This window comes from Oryzias melastigma, linkage group LG5, assembly GCF_002922805.2.
Source record: "Oryzias melastigma strain HK-1 linkage group LG5, ASM292280v2, whole genome shotgun sequence".
NCBI classification, from domain to species: Eukaryota; Metazoa; Chordata; class Actinopteri; order Beloniformes; family Adrianichthyidae; genus Oryzias; species Oryzias melastigma.
In genome coordinates this window covers 16,232,182-16,246,152 of record NC_050516.1, presented here as the reverse complement: position 1 = coordinate 16,246,152, position 13,971 = coordinate 16,232,182, and the positions used below count along the sequence as shown (strand labels likewise).

General features: G+C 40.3%; 3 protein-coding genes across 3 annotated transcripts in view; all 3 read left to right on the top strand.

The window, feature by feature from the left end:
* Positions 1 to 5,339, top strand: part of pxna (paxillin a) — a 28,900-nt gene extending 23,561 nt beyond the window's left edge. Inside the window, exons 7-11 of the mRNA XM_024269933.2 lie at positions 987 to 1,145; positions 1,953 to 2,126; positions 2,939 to 3,020; positions 3,116 to 3,264; positions 3,341 to 5,339. Coding sequence (XP_024125701.1) covers positions 987 to 1,145; positions 1,953 to 2,126; positions 2,939 to 3,020; positions 3,116 to 3,264; positions 3,341 to 3,607 — 831 coding nt within the window. The 3' untranslated portion in view covers positions 3,608 to 5,339. The remainder of the gene's footprint in view (positions 1 to 986; positions 1,146 to 1,952; positions 2,127 to 2,938; positions 3,021 to 3,115; positions 3,265 to 3,340) is intronic.
* A 2,050-nt stretch (positions 5,340 to 7,389) lies between these two features.
* rplp0 (ribosomal protein, large, P0) lies at positions 7,390 to 10,635 on the top strand. Its single transcript, XM_024269934.2, has 8 exons — positions 7,390 to 7,531; positions 7,812 to 7,919; positions 8,796 to 8,971; positions 9,200 to 9,287; positions 9,634 to 9,780; positions 9,880 to 10,065; positions 10,151 to 10,291; positions 10,412 to 10,635. The coding sequence occupies exons 2-8, from the start codon at positions 7,866 to 7,868 to the stop codon at positions 10,565 to 10,567; spliced, it is 948 nt and encodes a 315-aa protein (XP_024125702.1). The 5' UTR covers positions 7,390 to 7,531; positions 7,812 to 7,865; the 3' UTR covers positions 10,568 to 10,635.
* Positions 10,636 to 12,186: 1,551 nt separating this feature from the next.
* Positions 12,187 to 13,971, top strand: part of LOC112145658 (golgin subfamily A member 7) — a 3,524-nt gene continuing 1,739 nt past the window's right edge. Inside the window, exons 1-4 of the mRNA XM_024271018.2 lie at positions 12,187 to 12,342; positions 12,728 to 12,850; positions 12,927 to 13,079; positions 13,162 to 13,263. Of these exons, the coding sequence (XP_024126786.1) occupies positions 12,334 to 12,342; positions 12,728 to 12,850; positions 12,927 to 13,079; positions 13,162 to 13,263 (387 nt within the window). The 5' untranslated portion in view covers positions 12,187 to 12,333. The remainder of the gene's footprint in view (positions 12,343 to 12,727; positions 12,851 to 12,926; positions 13,080 to 13,161; positions 13,264 to 13,971) is intronic.

Below are 13,971 nucleotides of genomic sequence, written 5' to 3'. Positions count from 1 at the left end.
CCAAGCCGCTCACGCCACCCCCACCTCCTAAGGTCCTCGTATCAGTGGCCTGTCAGACTGATTGTGACCCCGTCTTCCCACCAATGCAGGCATGGATCCCCTTCCGTCATCTCTGCTCCTCTCTAAGCCTCCTCGCTTCCCATCAGCCGCCTCCCTTTTTACATTTTAACTGGCATCATAAAGTTTGTCAGCTTTTGCCCCTCAGGGTCAAAGCCGAGTCTCTGTGGCACGCGGGAGCAACACTTTTAAGGTTTTGAGGGCGTCTTTGGTCTTTAAAGGCTCCAGGCGTTCAGTGATTTCAGTCCAGGTTATGAGGGGCGCTGACACTAATGCTGGAGACACTGACTCCCTTTTCTAATTCTGACCTGTGATGGCAGCGGGAGCTGGGCGGGAGAATTGAGGAGCTTAGGGAAAAGCAAAGCATTAGTTCTTGTTACACTAAGTGTCCTGCCATGCAGGGGAATGTTAGGCCTGCAGCGCAACAGAAACTCAATCTGCCACCTGACAGCACAGTTACCGCCACGTTTATAACTTCTGCAAACAGGTCCCACCGCGTGTTGAAGCTGAAAGATTCTTTTTTAATAAGATTTCTGTCATTGAGGTTATGTGATGAGCACACAAGGAAAGGTTAGTACGTGTTTTTGTCCAGCACGGTCGTTTGGATGAGTGAGGTATGTTCCAAAGTGCTACAGAGAAAATATAGAGCAGAGATGCTATTTTTCTCCTGCAAGGAATGCAGGAGTCGTGAAGATCCAATAACCTCACCATCTGAGGAGGCTTGTGTTTATGTGCCTCGGAGCACACAATGTTGATCCCAGCAAGCCAACTTCATCACATCACAGTCACACTTTTCGGTTTAAAAGGAACACAAAACGAGCAACTTACAGCGGGCTCACATTATCTCGCTGTGTCGGGTCTAGGTGATCTAATTTTTTGATTCTAAACAAAGCAAATCCTTAAAGTAAACCACTCTCTGTTCCTGTCAGATCCAGTCACAAGGAAAGGCCTCGTCCAACGCTCCGGCAAAACCTGCAAACAAGCTGGACAACATGCTAGGAAGCTTGCAGTCCGATCTCAACAGACTGGGAGTCCAGACGGTGGCCAAAGGCGTCTGTGGTGCCTGCAGTAAACCGATTGCTGGACAGGTAATGAGGAAGAATCCTGATGATTGGGACCCAATCAGAGCCTGAAAAATTAAGCCCTAAATATCAGCTACTTTTTTATCAACTCTTGTGGTTTACCCTAAAACAGATCAGATAAGATGAGTTGCAAGCTGCTTTGTGGATTGTTGTGTGTTTGCTCTGTAAGGTCTCAAACATCTGAGAAGAACAGGATCGGAAGATCTAAGTCTAAAAATATGACCTGTCCCTAAAAAATATCACTAAACATCCAAAATATTCAAAATGCACAAAGTTCTTTCAAGTTTTTAAGAACAAAAACAGGTTCTGATTAAACTACAATACATCTTTAGGAACGTTTTTTTTTATCCAGAAATGGTTTTAAATTCAACATGTTAAATGAACCAAATTACTTTAAAGGAAATTCAAATCCAGATAAGTTCAGTTTTATATTAAATCAATATATTTGCATGGTTTTGTTGGATTTTCTCTGCCTTATTTTATGAATTGGGTTGTTTGAATAAATGTTTTCAATATTTTTATAAATCTTACAACTCTATTTAATTTTTTTTTATATTTCCAATTGGATTTTCTGTAACATTGCTTGTTTTTACTCCTTCATTTGAAATATAGAACTACAAAGTTGTGCTGTCCAGGTGTCTTTAGGTAATGCTTCTTCAAAAAAAGTAAATTCTTCTTCTTGTGAATCCAAATCAGCTCAAATGACAGCGAAAGCGTTTCTATTTGAAGTGTATATTCTTCGTGGTGTTATGATTCACTGTGCTCCTTCTGCTGAGGCTCATTTCATTTTAATGCACCGTCTCCCCACACCAGGTGGTGACAGCCATGGGCAGAACATGGCACCCCGAGCACTTTGTCTGCACCCACTGTCAGGAGGAGATCGGCTCCAGAAACTTCTTTGAGCGTGACGGGCAGCCGTACTGCGAGAAAGACTACCACAGCCTGTTCTCGCCACGCTGCCACTACTGTAACGGATCCATACTGGATGTTAGTCATGCGCACACTCAAACGCACAACCAGATAAACATATTTATTTATTTATTCATAGAAGTTTGACTCTGTTAAAATTATTTTCTCAGTAAAGGAAACATCTATGAAAGCAGATGAAGCCTTTTCTACTAACTTATGATAATTATTAGGTTCATATTTAACAGTAATTGTTGAGAGCTGCTTCTATCTGCAGATATAATCTGTGCATATGAATATAACTGCTTAAGTTATTGAAGGATGTTGGAGTTTTGCACCTCCTGATGGCAAAGCTGGGAATGACCTCCAGCCTGCAACAAACTGGAGTTCTCAATTGTACAAATCTACTAACATAACCTCTGAGGACTTTTTAAGATTAATGTTTGGGGAAAACGTGAACATACAAGCTAAGGCTGCTGTGAGAGGCTGTCAGCCCTGGAAAATGTGTGATTAAATCACCTATTCCATGTGTGGGGTTAACATGCCCTCTTCTGGACTCTTTACTGTGTTAAGTAGGATTAATAAAGTCACATAATAATTACAAACTCTGATCATCTTTTGATCTTGTAAAGTTGTTCCCAGTGGTCTTCATATTATGATTATGCCGTTTTTAGTCTAAATCAAAAACCTGTTTTGTTTTCTAAAACATGGTTTCTATTTATTATTAATGTTCTTTATATGTGTCCTCCATTATGACAAAAATGCCACCAGAACATATTAAAAACACTAAAAATAGGATGTTTATTTGAATGAGTCTTTAAATCTGAGAAGACCTCTCATTTTGATTGGTATTGTTTCCCTGAAATTGTAACTTGTTGCTTCTTTCTCTACAGAAAGTCGTCACTGCTTTGGACAAGACTTGGCATCCAGAACACTTCTTTTGTGCCAAGTGTGGATCCTTTTTTGGACCAGAAGGTGCCATACATACACTACAACATGTGCTAAACCAGACTCATTTGTCTTTATTTATATATAGTGAATGGAAATATATAATAGCTTTCTCATTTCAGGCTTCCATGAAAAAGATGGAAAAGCTTTCTGCAGAAAGGACTACTTTGACATGTTTGCCCCTAAATGTGGCGGCTGTGCTCGTGCAATCCTTGAGAACTACATCTCTGCCCTCAACTCGCTCTGGCACCCCGAATGCTTCGTCTGCAGGGTGAGTCATCCGTTTTCAATCCTCTTAGCAGAGTGTGCGCAGAAGCCCACGGTCACTCTTTGTTCTGTTCCTGCAGGAATGCTTCACGCCGTTCATAAACGGCAGCTTTTTCGACCACGACGGGCAGCCGTACTGCGAGGCTCATTACCACGAGCGACGCGGCTCGCTGTGCTCGGGCTGCCAAAAGCCCATCACCGGCCGCTGTATCACAGCTATGGGCAAGAAGTTCCACCCCGAGCACTTTGTGTGTGCGTTTTGCCTCAAACAGCTCAACAAGGGCACCTTCAAAGATCAGAACGACAAGCCGTACTGCCACGGCTGCTTCGTCAAACTCTTCAGTTAGGCTGCAAACGTACGAGTCTGAATGCAGAGTAAAGGCTTTTTTGACATTTTGATCATATCAAGCGCGAGAGAAGGTCTATTTATCAGCGATGATGCTGAACAGACTACTTCGGTTTTACCTTTTACACTTTTACAAGAGAAATTTAAATAGAACCCAAAGATATTTCTGTTTAGACTATTTCTTGTACACAAACAGAGCCAAATAAGTAATTTATCCAACCTGCCTCAGTGCAGGGTCAAAATTGAATCGCCCATGTTTGCATGGAGAAGTGAGCACTAACTTAGCCCGATTTTAAATCAAGTTTAATAAGTGGCCATTGAGTATTCTGGAGAAAAAAAAGTATTTTTCTAGCTTTAGAAAACACAAAGACTTACACGCACACAGATTCTCTGAAAATCTTCAAACGCTGTGCACACTCAGACAGTGGATCTCTTGATGAGACCATCTTTAAGAATATTTTATAAGTTGGTGTTGGTGAGTTATTTTTCTACAGATTTCCTATGAAAACAAACACATTGTTTGTCACTTGAGCATGAATTGCCCACCCTTTGTGCGTATTTCTTACTCATTTACATGTGGAGGTTAAACAAGTTTTTATCTTAGTGCGGAAACTTCGCTTAACAATATTGATCCACTCAAATTGATTTATGAATATAAATACAAATAATATAATTTTTAAACTGTTGGACTTTACAAAAAAAACAAACTTCTAGGAAAACTGAGATTTTACTGCTGTATTTGGTTTCAAAGAATTTTGTTGTATCTTCTCTTATTGCCAACATATTTTATTGTTGCGTTTATAACGGAATTAACTAAATCTGTAGCTTGGTAAATATTAAAATGATAAAAGTTGTGTATGTTATTTTGGAGCATGCAGTTTTTTGATTTGGAGTTTTTCAGCAGCAGCTACAATCAGTTCACACATCTGTATTGTCTTTGATGAAGGGACAGAACTGTGTTTTGCCCGTTTCGGTTTATTTCTGAGCGTTTGGAGCTCATAGTGATATGCAAGGAGCTGGCTCTGTTGGCATGTAGCTTACTGTGACAGAGGTTTACTCTCAATTATTTCAACACAAACAGCATCTGGTCTTTGTAGCGTTGGTTAAAAAACTGTGACCCCGGCGATCAAAGAATTCACAATTTACTGATGAAACTGAAACGCTGGTCAGGAATCAGGATGTGGCAGAAATCTAGGCCTGACCCTAGTAAAAAACAAATAAGTATTCATAAAATGCATTTTGCAAATACCTGTTTTTTTGTTTTTTTTAAGCAATGATCAATGTTAAAGACTCTTTTCTTGTGCCAAATGTCTCAATGCAATGATGTCTTACACACTGTTGAGCTCTCTGCCTTCTCTGTGACCCACTGGGAGACTTCACCTGCTTTTGTTGCATTCTAACTCAGAACCGCACACTGTAACAGGGGAAACCACATAGGGAGGTTTCACACACAAAACCTTATTTTCCACTGATCTCACAATAAACTGCCTTACAATTCTCACTTCTGCCAGGAAATCCATTTAAATAAAGAATTAAAGCTTTTTTATTATTATTATTTGACTGCAAATTATGTGAATGTTGCTTTGTAAACTGAGACGTATTCATGTTATCTTTACTATTCAAATGATCTCAGGAGTCATTTATTTGTGCGCCTCTGTGTGGGTGGGGTGGAAGCATTTGTTTGTTCTGACTGGCAAACGTCTACAAATAAAATAAAGAGTGTTTATTTCACATGTTTTGTCTTTTTTTTTTTTTAAGACAAGAAAAAATAGACACGTCTGCAGAAAACAACCCTGAATTTCACAAAACATAAACTTGTAGTTAGCAAAATATATACAGGACAAAAAAGCATTTAAGTGCACTTAAGATTTAAGAAATGAAATGTAACTGATAAAATTTACATAAAAGTTTTTATTAATATAAAATCTTATATTTTTGTTTTTATTCATTCAGTTTTCCATTTTTTGTTACTAAAATTACTTGAAACAGTTTCACTTCAATATTAAACATTTAGCAAAAGGTTAAAGTTTGCATCCTTGCCAACCAAATGTTCTAAAGTACGGTAACGTGAAAGGGTTAAAAAGTGGCAAAAAAAAAAAGTGCTGGACTCTGTCACAACAGTTTAATTAGTGGAACAAATGACATCACTGCATTACTGAGTACAATCACAGCAAAGCACATCTCTCGGGATAGGAGATGTGGAAATGTGAAATCTGTTCTTTGTGATCTGTCGAAGCTTCCCAATCAGATGACAGACATCCGGACAGCTGTCCAGAACCTCCAAGTGCTGTAGGTCCTCCAGCTTGCGAAGTTGCAAGAAGTCTTCCTCTGGGACGTGCTGGAGGCGAACTTTAAGACTTCTCAGCTTTGGGAAAAGCTTTGGGATCTTAGAGGTGTGAGCTCCCAGATGTGAAGGCCAGGGGTCAATGTGGAGGTGGAGGAGGTCTGGGACCTGTGCTGCTACCGCCGCCATGTCTCCTGCTGACAGTCCTGGTACACGAAGTGTGAGACTGGTCACTGTGGTCGGGATGGAAGAGGCGTATACGTTAACTGCAGGGCCCTTGAATATGACCAGACTGGACAGCTGGGGGAGGTCACACAGCCATAACCTCAGGTAATCATCGCTGGGTAAAACATCTCTCATCCTTGTGGGGGGGGTTCCGTGGTAAACTGAGAGACTGCGCAGGCGAGGAAGCGGCCTCATTATGTTCAGTGGAAATGTATTACAGATACAGTTGATAAGTTCCAAACTGGACAAGGCTGCAGCTCTACAACCTGCTTCAAACCTCTGATAACCAAATAGGCTCTTTTTACAGCATAAGGAGAGGCTTTTCAGTTTGGGCAGGCTGTCAAACACGGCTTGGAAGTGAAAAGTTTGTATTCCATTAGGCTCTAGATGACAATCCAACGATGTGAGGTTGGTAAACTGGGTTAGTGCAGCCATGGCATCCTTTGCTGAGACTCTAACGCCACACAAGCTGAGGTGGGTCAGCTGCAGCGCAAACGCCCCTAAATTTGTGTTACACCACAGAAAGTTGCTTCTGACAGCCAGGCGTTTCACGTGGGGAAGCCTCTGCAAGGAGCATAGGGCGTTCTCCAGGGTTTCCTCCTCCAGGACAACCGTGCTGACCCCAGGGAGAGCCTGGCTGAGCTGAGTCCAGTGCGCCGCCACGCTGCTCCTCATCACCACGCTGGTTACTTTTCTGCGTCGCAGAGTGGCCCAAAAACAGTCATTGTAGGTGCCGTTCCTAAAACTCAAAACCACGCTCCAGTCTTTCCAGAGAGACCAGTGGTCGATTAGTTTTTTGAAGTACTTGCACGTTGTCCTGGCGCTAAACTTGTCCGACACCGACAAAAAGGAAAACACATAATTCCAGACTTCTGGCGGAAGCTGTAAACCAGACTGAGCCATCGATTCTCCAAAAATAAAAGAATTAAAGACAAAAGCACACAAAGTTATATATCAAAAAACAAAAATGACCGGTACAGTCTACTTTTTTTTCTTCGTTTCGGTTGCTACGGTTTCCAAACGGCCGAGTTCCACAATACCCCCACCTACCGGTAAGGATGCAACTTGAGTTTTGTCAATAAAGTTTGGAGAAAGAAAAAAATACCGGCAAGGAGTGCGAGTATGGTGTTTTTAGAAGTCACATTCACTCAAAGGTTGTTTTAATAGTTTAATATTATTAAAGCATGGTTGAAAAAAGAAGAAAGGGAGGTGCTGAAAAAACATAGAAAGTCCTAGTTTAAAAAAAAGAAAAAAAACTAACGCCTTAGCTAGTTTTCTCAAAAGTAAATGACATAATGATTGGCCAATAGCAGTGAAGGATCCGCCCCATCCTGCAACGTGATTGGCCAGAAGGTTCTGATATACTCTCTTGCCAACCTTCTCCTTCCTCTTTCTTTCACGCGGCCCTCGTACGCGGTAAGCCGACCACATGCTGTTTAGTAAAACCCAGAAAAAGCCAAATTTACAAATTTTCAGTTGAAAAAATATGACCCAGATCAACAGTATATTATCAAATACATAAAATGGAGGTATTCCTGTTGTTTTTAACTGCAATATGATTGTGTTTAGTCGAGCGGGGCCTGCTCTGCTAATGCTAACATTTTCATTAGCATATCAATAGTTCTCTCCTTTAAATTGGGCGCAAAGTGGATTTGACCAAAGTCTTCTTATGTTCTTTTCCTTTTGTCGTTTGTAGAGTTCACCTTGTCTTTAAACCAGTTCTTCGGCAATCCCTGGTAGCACTGCAAAGATGCCCAGGGAAGACAGGGCCACGTGGAAGTCCAACTATTTTATGAAAATTATCGTAAGTACAATTCATTGTAGATTGTTCGTTTTCTGATAATTTCAGCGTTCTGTTACATATTTTACCTGTTGTCTAGTATCGGGCACCTTAACTTGTTTTTCAGTTTTACTATAAAGTGAGTGCAAAAATCGTCAGAGATGCAGGAAGTTCATAGAGCTTAACCACAAAGTAATCTGAAGATTTAAAAAAAAAAACATTTTTGCAATAATCAAACACAAAAATAATACGTTTTTGTTTCTAATGCGCCTTTTTCAGATAAAATCACAAAATGCTTCACAAAAGTATAACATATTACAAAGCAAAATATAGTTCAAGTCTGAATTGGTTTAAATGCGCTTTTGAATGAAAATGTCTTGACCTGATTTTAAACTCATTCAATGGAGTTGATCAGTTGTAATAACAAAGGGAGGGCGTTTCAACAATGAGACAGCTTAAAAGGCAAGGTTTGCTCCTTTTTTTATTTTATTTTTGGGGCGGCAGGTTTTGGGAGTTTTCATAACTTTTAATATTGACATTTGTACCAAATAAAGGAAAATTACTTTCTAAAGAATCTGTGCAGGATAAGTTACAATGCAGCTGTGTGGTACTGTGTTGTCGTTCCCCCTGCAAACAGTAAGCTGTTTCCTCGCTATCCCTGTCATGATCTTCGTGACTGCCAGGGTCGTATGGTTTCAGACACAAATTGAAGTCTGAAGTTTGAACGATAGTTTTTTTTTTTTTTTTAACCCTATGCTGTAAAAGTTTTTGATTTGAAGACCTCAGAAACTGGGCCAAAGAGTAGAGGTTAGAGGTCAACAATGTATGCAGGAAGTAGCCCATGGAAGGCTCTAAAAAGACAATGTTCTTTAATAACGCCTTGTATAACTTTGTTTGCAGCAACTTCTGGATGATTATCCAAAATGCTTCATCGTGGGAGCAGACAACGTGGGCTCCAAGCAGATGCAGACCATCCGTCTGTCCCTTCGTGGCAAAGCGGTGGTTCTGATGGGTAAAAACACCATGATGCGGAAAGCCATCCGTGGACACCTGGAGAACAACCCTGCTCTGGAGAAGTGAGTCCTCCTTTTTTTCTGAGATTTTACAAAGTCTAGCAGGATATCTACTGTGCAGCTTGTGTGGTGCTGCATTGTCGTTCCCCCTGCTGAAAGTAACATGTTTCCAAGCTATCCCTGCCTGTCTAGATCCCCGACAGTTAGGGACGCAAGGTCTCAGACACTTCACCTTTTTGAAAAACAATCTTCATTTTGTGTTATTTACAGTTTAGTTCTGTGATTTGATAGGCTTCTGCCCCACATTAAAGGCAATGTGGGCTTTGTCTTCACCAAGGAGGATCTGGCTGAAGTCAGGGACATGCTGCTGGCAAATAAGGTAAATGTGTCAAATGTGCAATATATGGTTTGAAATGTTTAGATTTATTGATGGTTCATAACTTTTAATATTGACATTTGTAGCGAATACAAGAAAATGACTTTCTAAAGAATCTGTGCAGGATAGGTTACAATGCAGCTGTGTGGTACTGTGTTGTCGTTCCCCCTGCAAACACTAAACTGTTTCCTCGCTATCCCTGTCCTGATCTTTGTGACTGCCAGGGTCGTATGGTTTCAGACACAAATTGAAGTCTAAAGTTTGAACGATAGTTTTTTTTTTTTTTCTAAGCCTATGCTGTACATGTAGCATGTTTCCATTTGTAATCGGCTTCTGTGGTTTGTCTCAGGTGCCTGCAGCAGCTCGAGCTGGAGCCATTGCCCCGTGTGACGTCACTGTGCCAGCCCAGAATACTGGACTGGGTCCAGAGAAGACCTCCTTCTTCCAGGCTTTGGGTATCACCACCAAGATCTCAAGGGGAACCATTGAAATCTTGGTGAGTTTTGATTTTTAATGGCTGGAGGAGATGCTGATCGTCCTTAAAAAGAAAAAAACAATGAAGTAAACACCATTCTCATGTTCCTCTTCTTTTTAGAGTGATGTTGGTCTGATCAAGACTGGTGACAAGGTTGGTGCCAGCGAGGCGACTCTGCTCAACATGTTGAACATCTCGCCCTTCTCCTTCGGACTCATCATCCAGCAGGTGTATGACAATGGCAGTGTCTACAGCCCTGAGGTCCTCGACATCACCGAGGCTTCCCTTCAGGCCAGGTTCTTGGAGGTGAGCTGTGCTTCGTTTAGATCACTGATTCAAAATCAGTTTCAAGTCTTGTGATTTACTAATTTTACTAAACTTGTTTCTTTAGGGTGTGAGGAACATTGCTAGTGTGTGTCTGGAAATTGGCTATCCCACTCTGGCCTCCATTCCCCACTCTGTCATCAATGGCTATAAGAGAGTCCTGGCAGTTGCTGTGGAGACGGACTACACTTTCCCTCAAGCTGAGAAGGTAGGTTTCAAGCTAAAATGCTGGAATTGACTTTGCAGGTTATGTTTTGGTGTACCCAGGTTAGAAATCACACTGCTGCTGTAGTTTTTAGTGAAACTAACCTGATATTTCTGTCTGCAGGTCAAAGCCTTCCTGGCAGATCCATCTGCTTTTGCTGCTGTTGCAGCACCAGCCGCAGCTGCAGAAACTGCTGCTGCTGCTCCAGCTGCCAAGGAGGAGGCGAAGGAGGAGTCTGAGGAGTCCGATGAGGACATGGGCTTCGGTCTTTTTGACTAAAGAAAGTCGGCAAACCAGACCTGATTTGAGTTAAAACGCAGAGTTAATAAACTCTTCCAACAGCGTTAGTCCTTTGTCTTGTGATTTTTTTATTTTTTTGGGGGGGGGGGTCAGCCAAATCTTCATTTACGAAGGCCCTACATGTTCCTCTATAATTGTGGTAGGTGTAGCCTACTGTTGGATATTTGGGGATTAATTTATCTGTCTTAAAATGTACAAATTTAAGAAAAAAAAAACAATTCCTGCCTTGTTTTTATGCAAGTCTGCTTAAAGCAGATGTACATGCCTAAATAGAATGTAAAATTAGTTTTAGAAGTGTACTTCATTTAAGGACAGCATTTATTTGCATTATAGTGTAACGAGATGCACTAAAACTTAAAGAATCTCCACAAGTTTCAAGATTGAACAGGTATTGTGGCAAGGTAAATGTGCCGTTGAAGTAATTCAATATATGAAGGAATATTTAACCTAAAAGAACTCAAACCCAGTTTTCCTTGAAATGGAAAAATATACCACAGAACACCTTTCTGGCAATGTCCTTATAGCCCAACTGCTTAAATGGCCAACATGTTACAGATTTCCAGAAGAAAAAACAAATATGAAGATTTTACTATAAATGTATAAATCCACTGTGTCCTGATGGTTTAAACTTGGGTGGCTTATAAAAAATAGGCTTCCCCCCCCAATGAAAAGTTATTTCAACACAATGCCTTGAGATCTATATTCACCAATCTTGTAAGCATTGATGTATAGTGATTTTTTCAGACTTTTGGGAAATTTCTCTGGTATGGTAATTTGGAATTGTAAATCAGACACCTGTACCAAATGGTGAGGGAATTATCACCTCTGGCTTTTTCAGTTTTACGCTGCTGTCACGATGGGTTCTTTCAAGTTAAACTTATCCAAAAATGGAAATTCACTTAAATATTTTGAACGCTTTTAGGTGTTAAATCGTAACAGGGTGGTTGCAGTTGTTTAACTATTATCATACAGCCCTAAATCTGAAATGGTTATACATTTTTTGCACTATAGAGTAGAAAAAAATATTTGTTTAGGTTCTACCACTTGGAAAAAAAGATAATTAATGCACCTGAACTGTGAGACAGAATGTAAAAATAAAAAAAGGAATAGAAAACCTGATTCATTTTTTTAAATAATTTGTAAAAAGGTGCTAAAAATAAAATTATTTAAATATTTATTGTAGGTTTTCACCAAATTGCAAACATTGTTGGTATGCTGGGATGCTTTATGGTTGCTGCTAGGCAACACAGACTTTCAACTCCCTCCACGGTTTCTCTGTTGGATTGAGGACCGCAAGGCCACTACAGAACCTTGAAATACTTTTTATGTAACCACCCATTCATCACCTGGGTGATGTTTGGATCATTGGGACATTGAAAGATTCAGACTCATACCCAAAACTCCCACACTGGGGGAAAGAGGTTTTCACCCAAAATCCCAGCAAAAATGCAGCTCCAATGCATGATGTTTCCACCTCCATGCTTCACAGTGGATGTGGTTTTCCAAGGATGTAACTCAGCAATCATCTACCTCCAAATATGGCCAGTGGCGTTTAAAACACAGAGTTCCCTTTGGGTTTAATCTAAAAACGTGACGTTATTCCAGTCCCGGATCATCTTGATGGTCTCTGGAGAAATTTAGAACTGAATGATTCGGCCTCATTCTGTGTTGAGTGCTTTTATTGTGAAGTAGTATACCGGAAGTCGTGCTGTTGACGGATAACAGCGACAGATTAAACGTCAGCCATGGCTGAGGTAAGTGGAAAGGGTTTTTAATCGTTACAAAACCACGATGTTTGGGTGAAATATATAAACTTTTTAGACCCAATTGTGGATTTGGAAGACTATTGGCTAAAACGTTGGTTGTGTTTTAAGTGCTCGATAGTCAACAAATGTTAGCTAGCATATTATTAGCATACTGCGATTTAGCATAAATGCTGCTCACCACTTGATATTTGGAGATTTATTATCATAACTTACGGTATTCATAACTGTTCATTTCAGTCGTCTTATACTCGTATAATACGGTCTATTTTCTGTTTTTTCGTGTATATTGTGTTCAGAAAAATTTATTTTTCGACGAAATGCTGTGTTGCTATCTTCAGTGAGTTATCTTCTTCGCTTTTTATTTCTTTCTCAGACACACAGTTTACAAGACTTCCAGCGGCCAGCTGTGTCCTCCAAGGTGTTCATTCAGAGAGACTACAGCTCGGGAACTATATGCAAGTTCCAGACCAAATTTCCATCCGAGCTGGAGTCGAGGGTGTGTCCCCTTCTGCCATCTTTGTAATGTTTGTCGTTTAGACACACACATGTAAACATATTTCTTGTGGTTTCAGCTCGATAAGCAGCAATTTGAGGAAACCATCCAGACTTTAAACAACCTGTATGCTGAAGCAGAGAAACTCGGGGGGAGCTCCTATCTGGAAGGCTGTCTGGCCTGTCTAACAGCTTATACAGTCTTCCTCTGCATGGAGACTCACTATGAGAAGGTCAGATCTCTAGGAGTTTCTTTTTTTTTCCAGTCCTTGGATTGTTTATTCTTCATGTTGTAATCTATTACTCTATAAACAGGTGTTAAAGAAGATTGACAGATATATTAAAGACCAGAATGAGAAGATCTATGCTCCAAGAGGCTTGCTGCTGACCGACCCCATCGAGAGAGGCCTCAGAGTCGTATCCTTTAAAAACTCAAAGTGCAAATGTTTCCTGCAACAGTGTTGTTTATCTTTTCTCCTCTCATGATTCTCAATAAATAGTTTACGATTGAGGCATAAAAGATCCAACTAACTTTGTGGCGATACGGTGCAGTCAAATTCTTTTGGCTAAATTGACAAAAATCTAGATATATAACATAATTTTGGCATTATATGAATAGAAATCCCTTTTAACTGAGAAACTTTTATTCACTTACTAGCACTTTTTATTTTAGGTAACACAAACATAATGCTTTCGATATAACAGTTTTGTGGTTCAAAAAAGCTAGATGAATTTATTAAAATAATGTTTGAAGTGTTGTGAAAAAGGAGTTAAAATATGTTTAGTGAACAACACTCCTCCCTCCACAGCAGACGTCATCCTAAAAGCTACCTTGTAATTCAGCGCACCTTCATAGCCGACGTCTTGCCAGTAACCAGCATGCCTCTGCCGCACCAAATAAGCTGTAAGAAGTATTTTATCTGACGTTGATACAGATGTTCAAAACTGCCTCTCGTTGCTTTGCCTAGTAATTCCTGGCCAATGACTGAAGACATCTGTAGTCACATGGTTTTATTTACAATCTTTGGTTTGAAACAGAAATGTTTCTGAATACAGACCAAACAGAAGGTTCAGGGGCCTGTTTCAAGAAGCAGGTTCAACAAATTTAGAGTTCGAACCTGAACT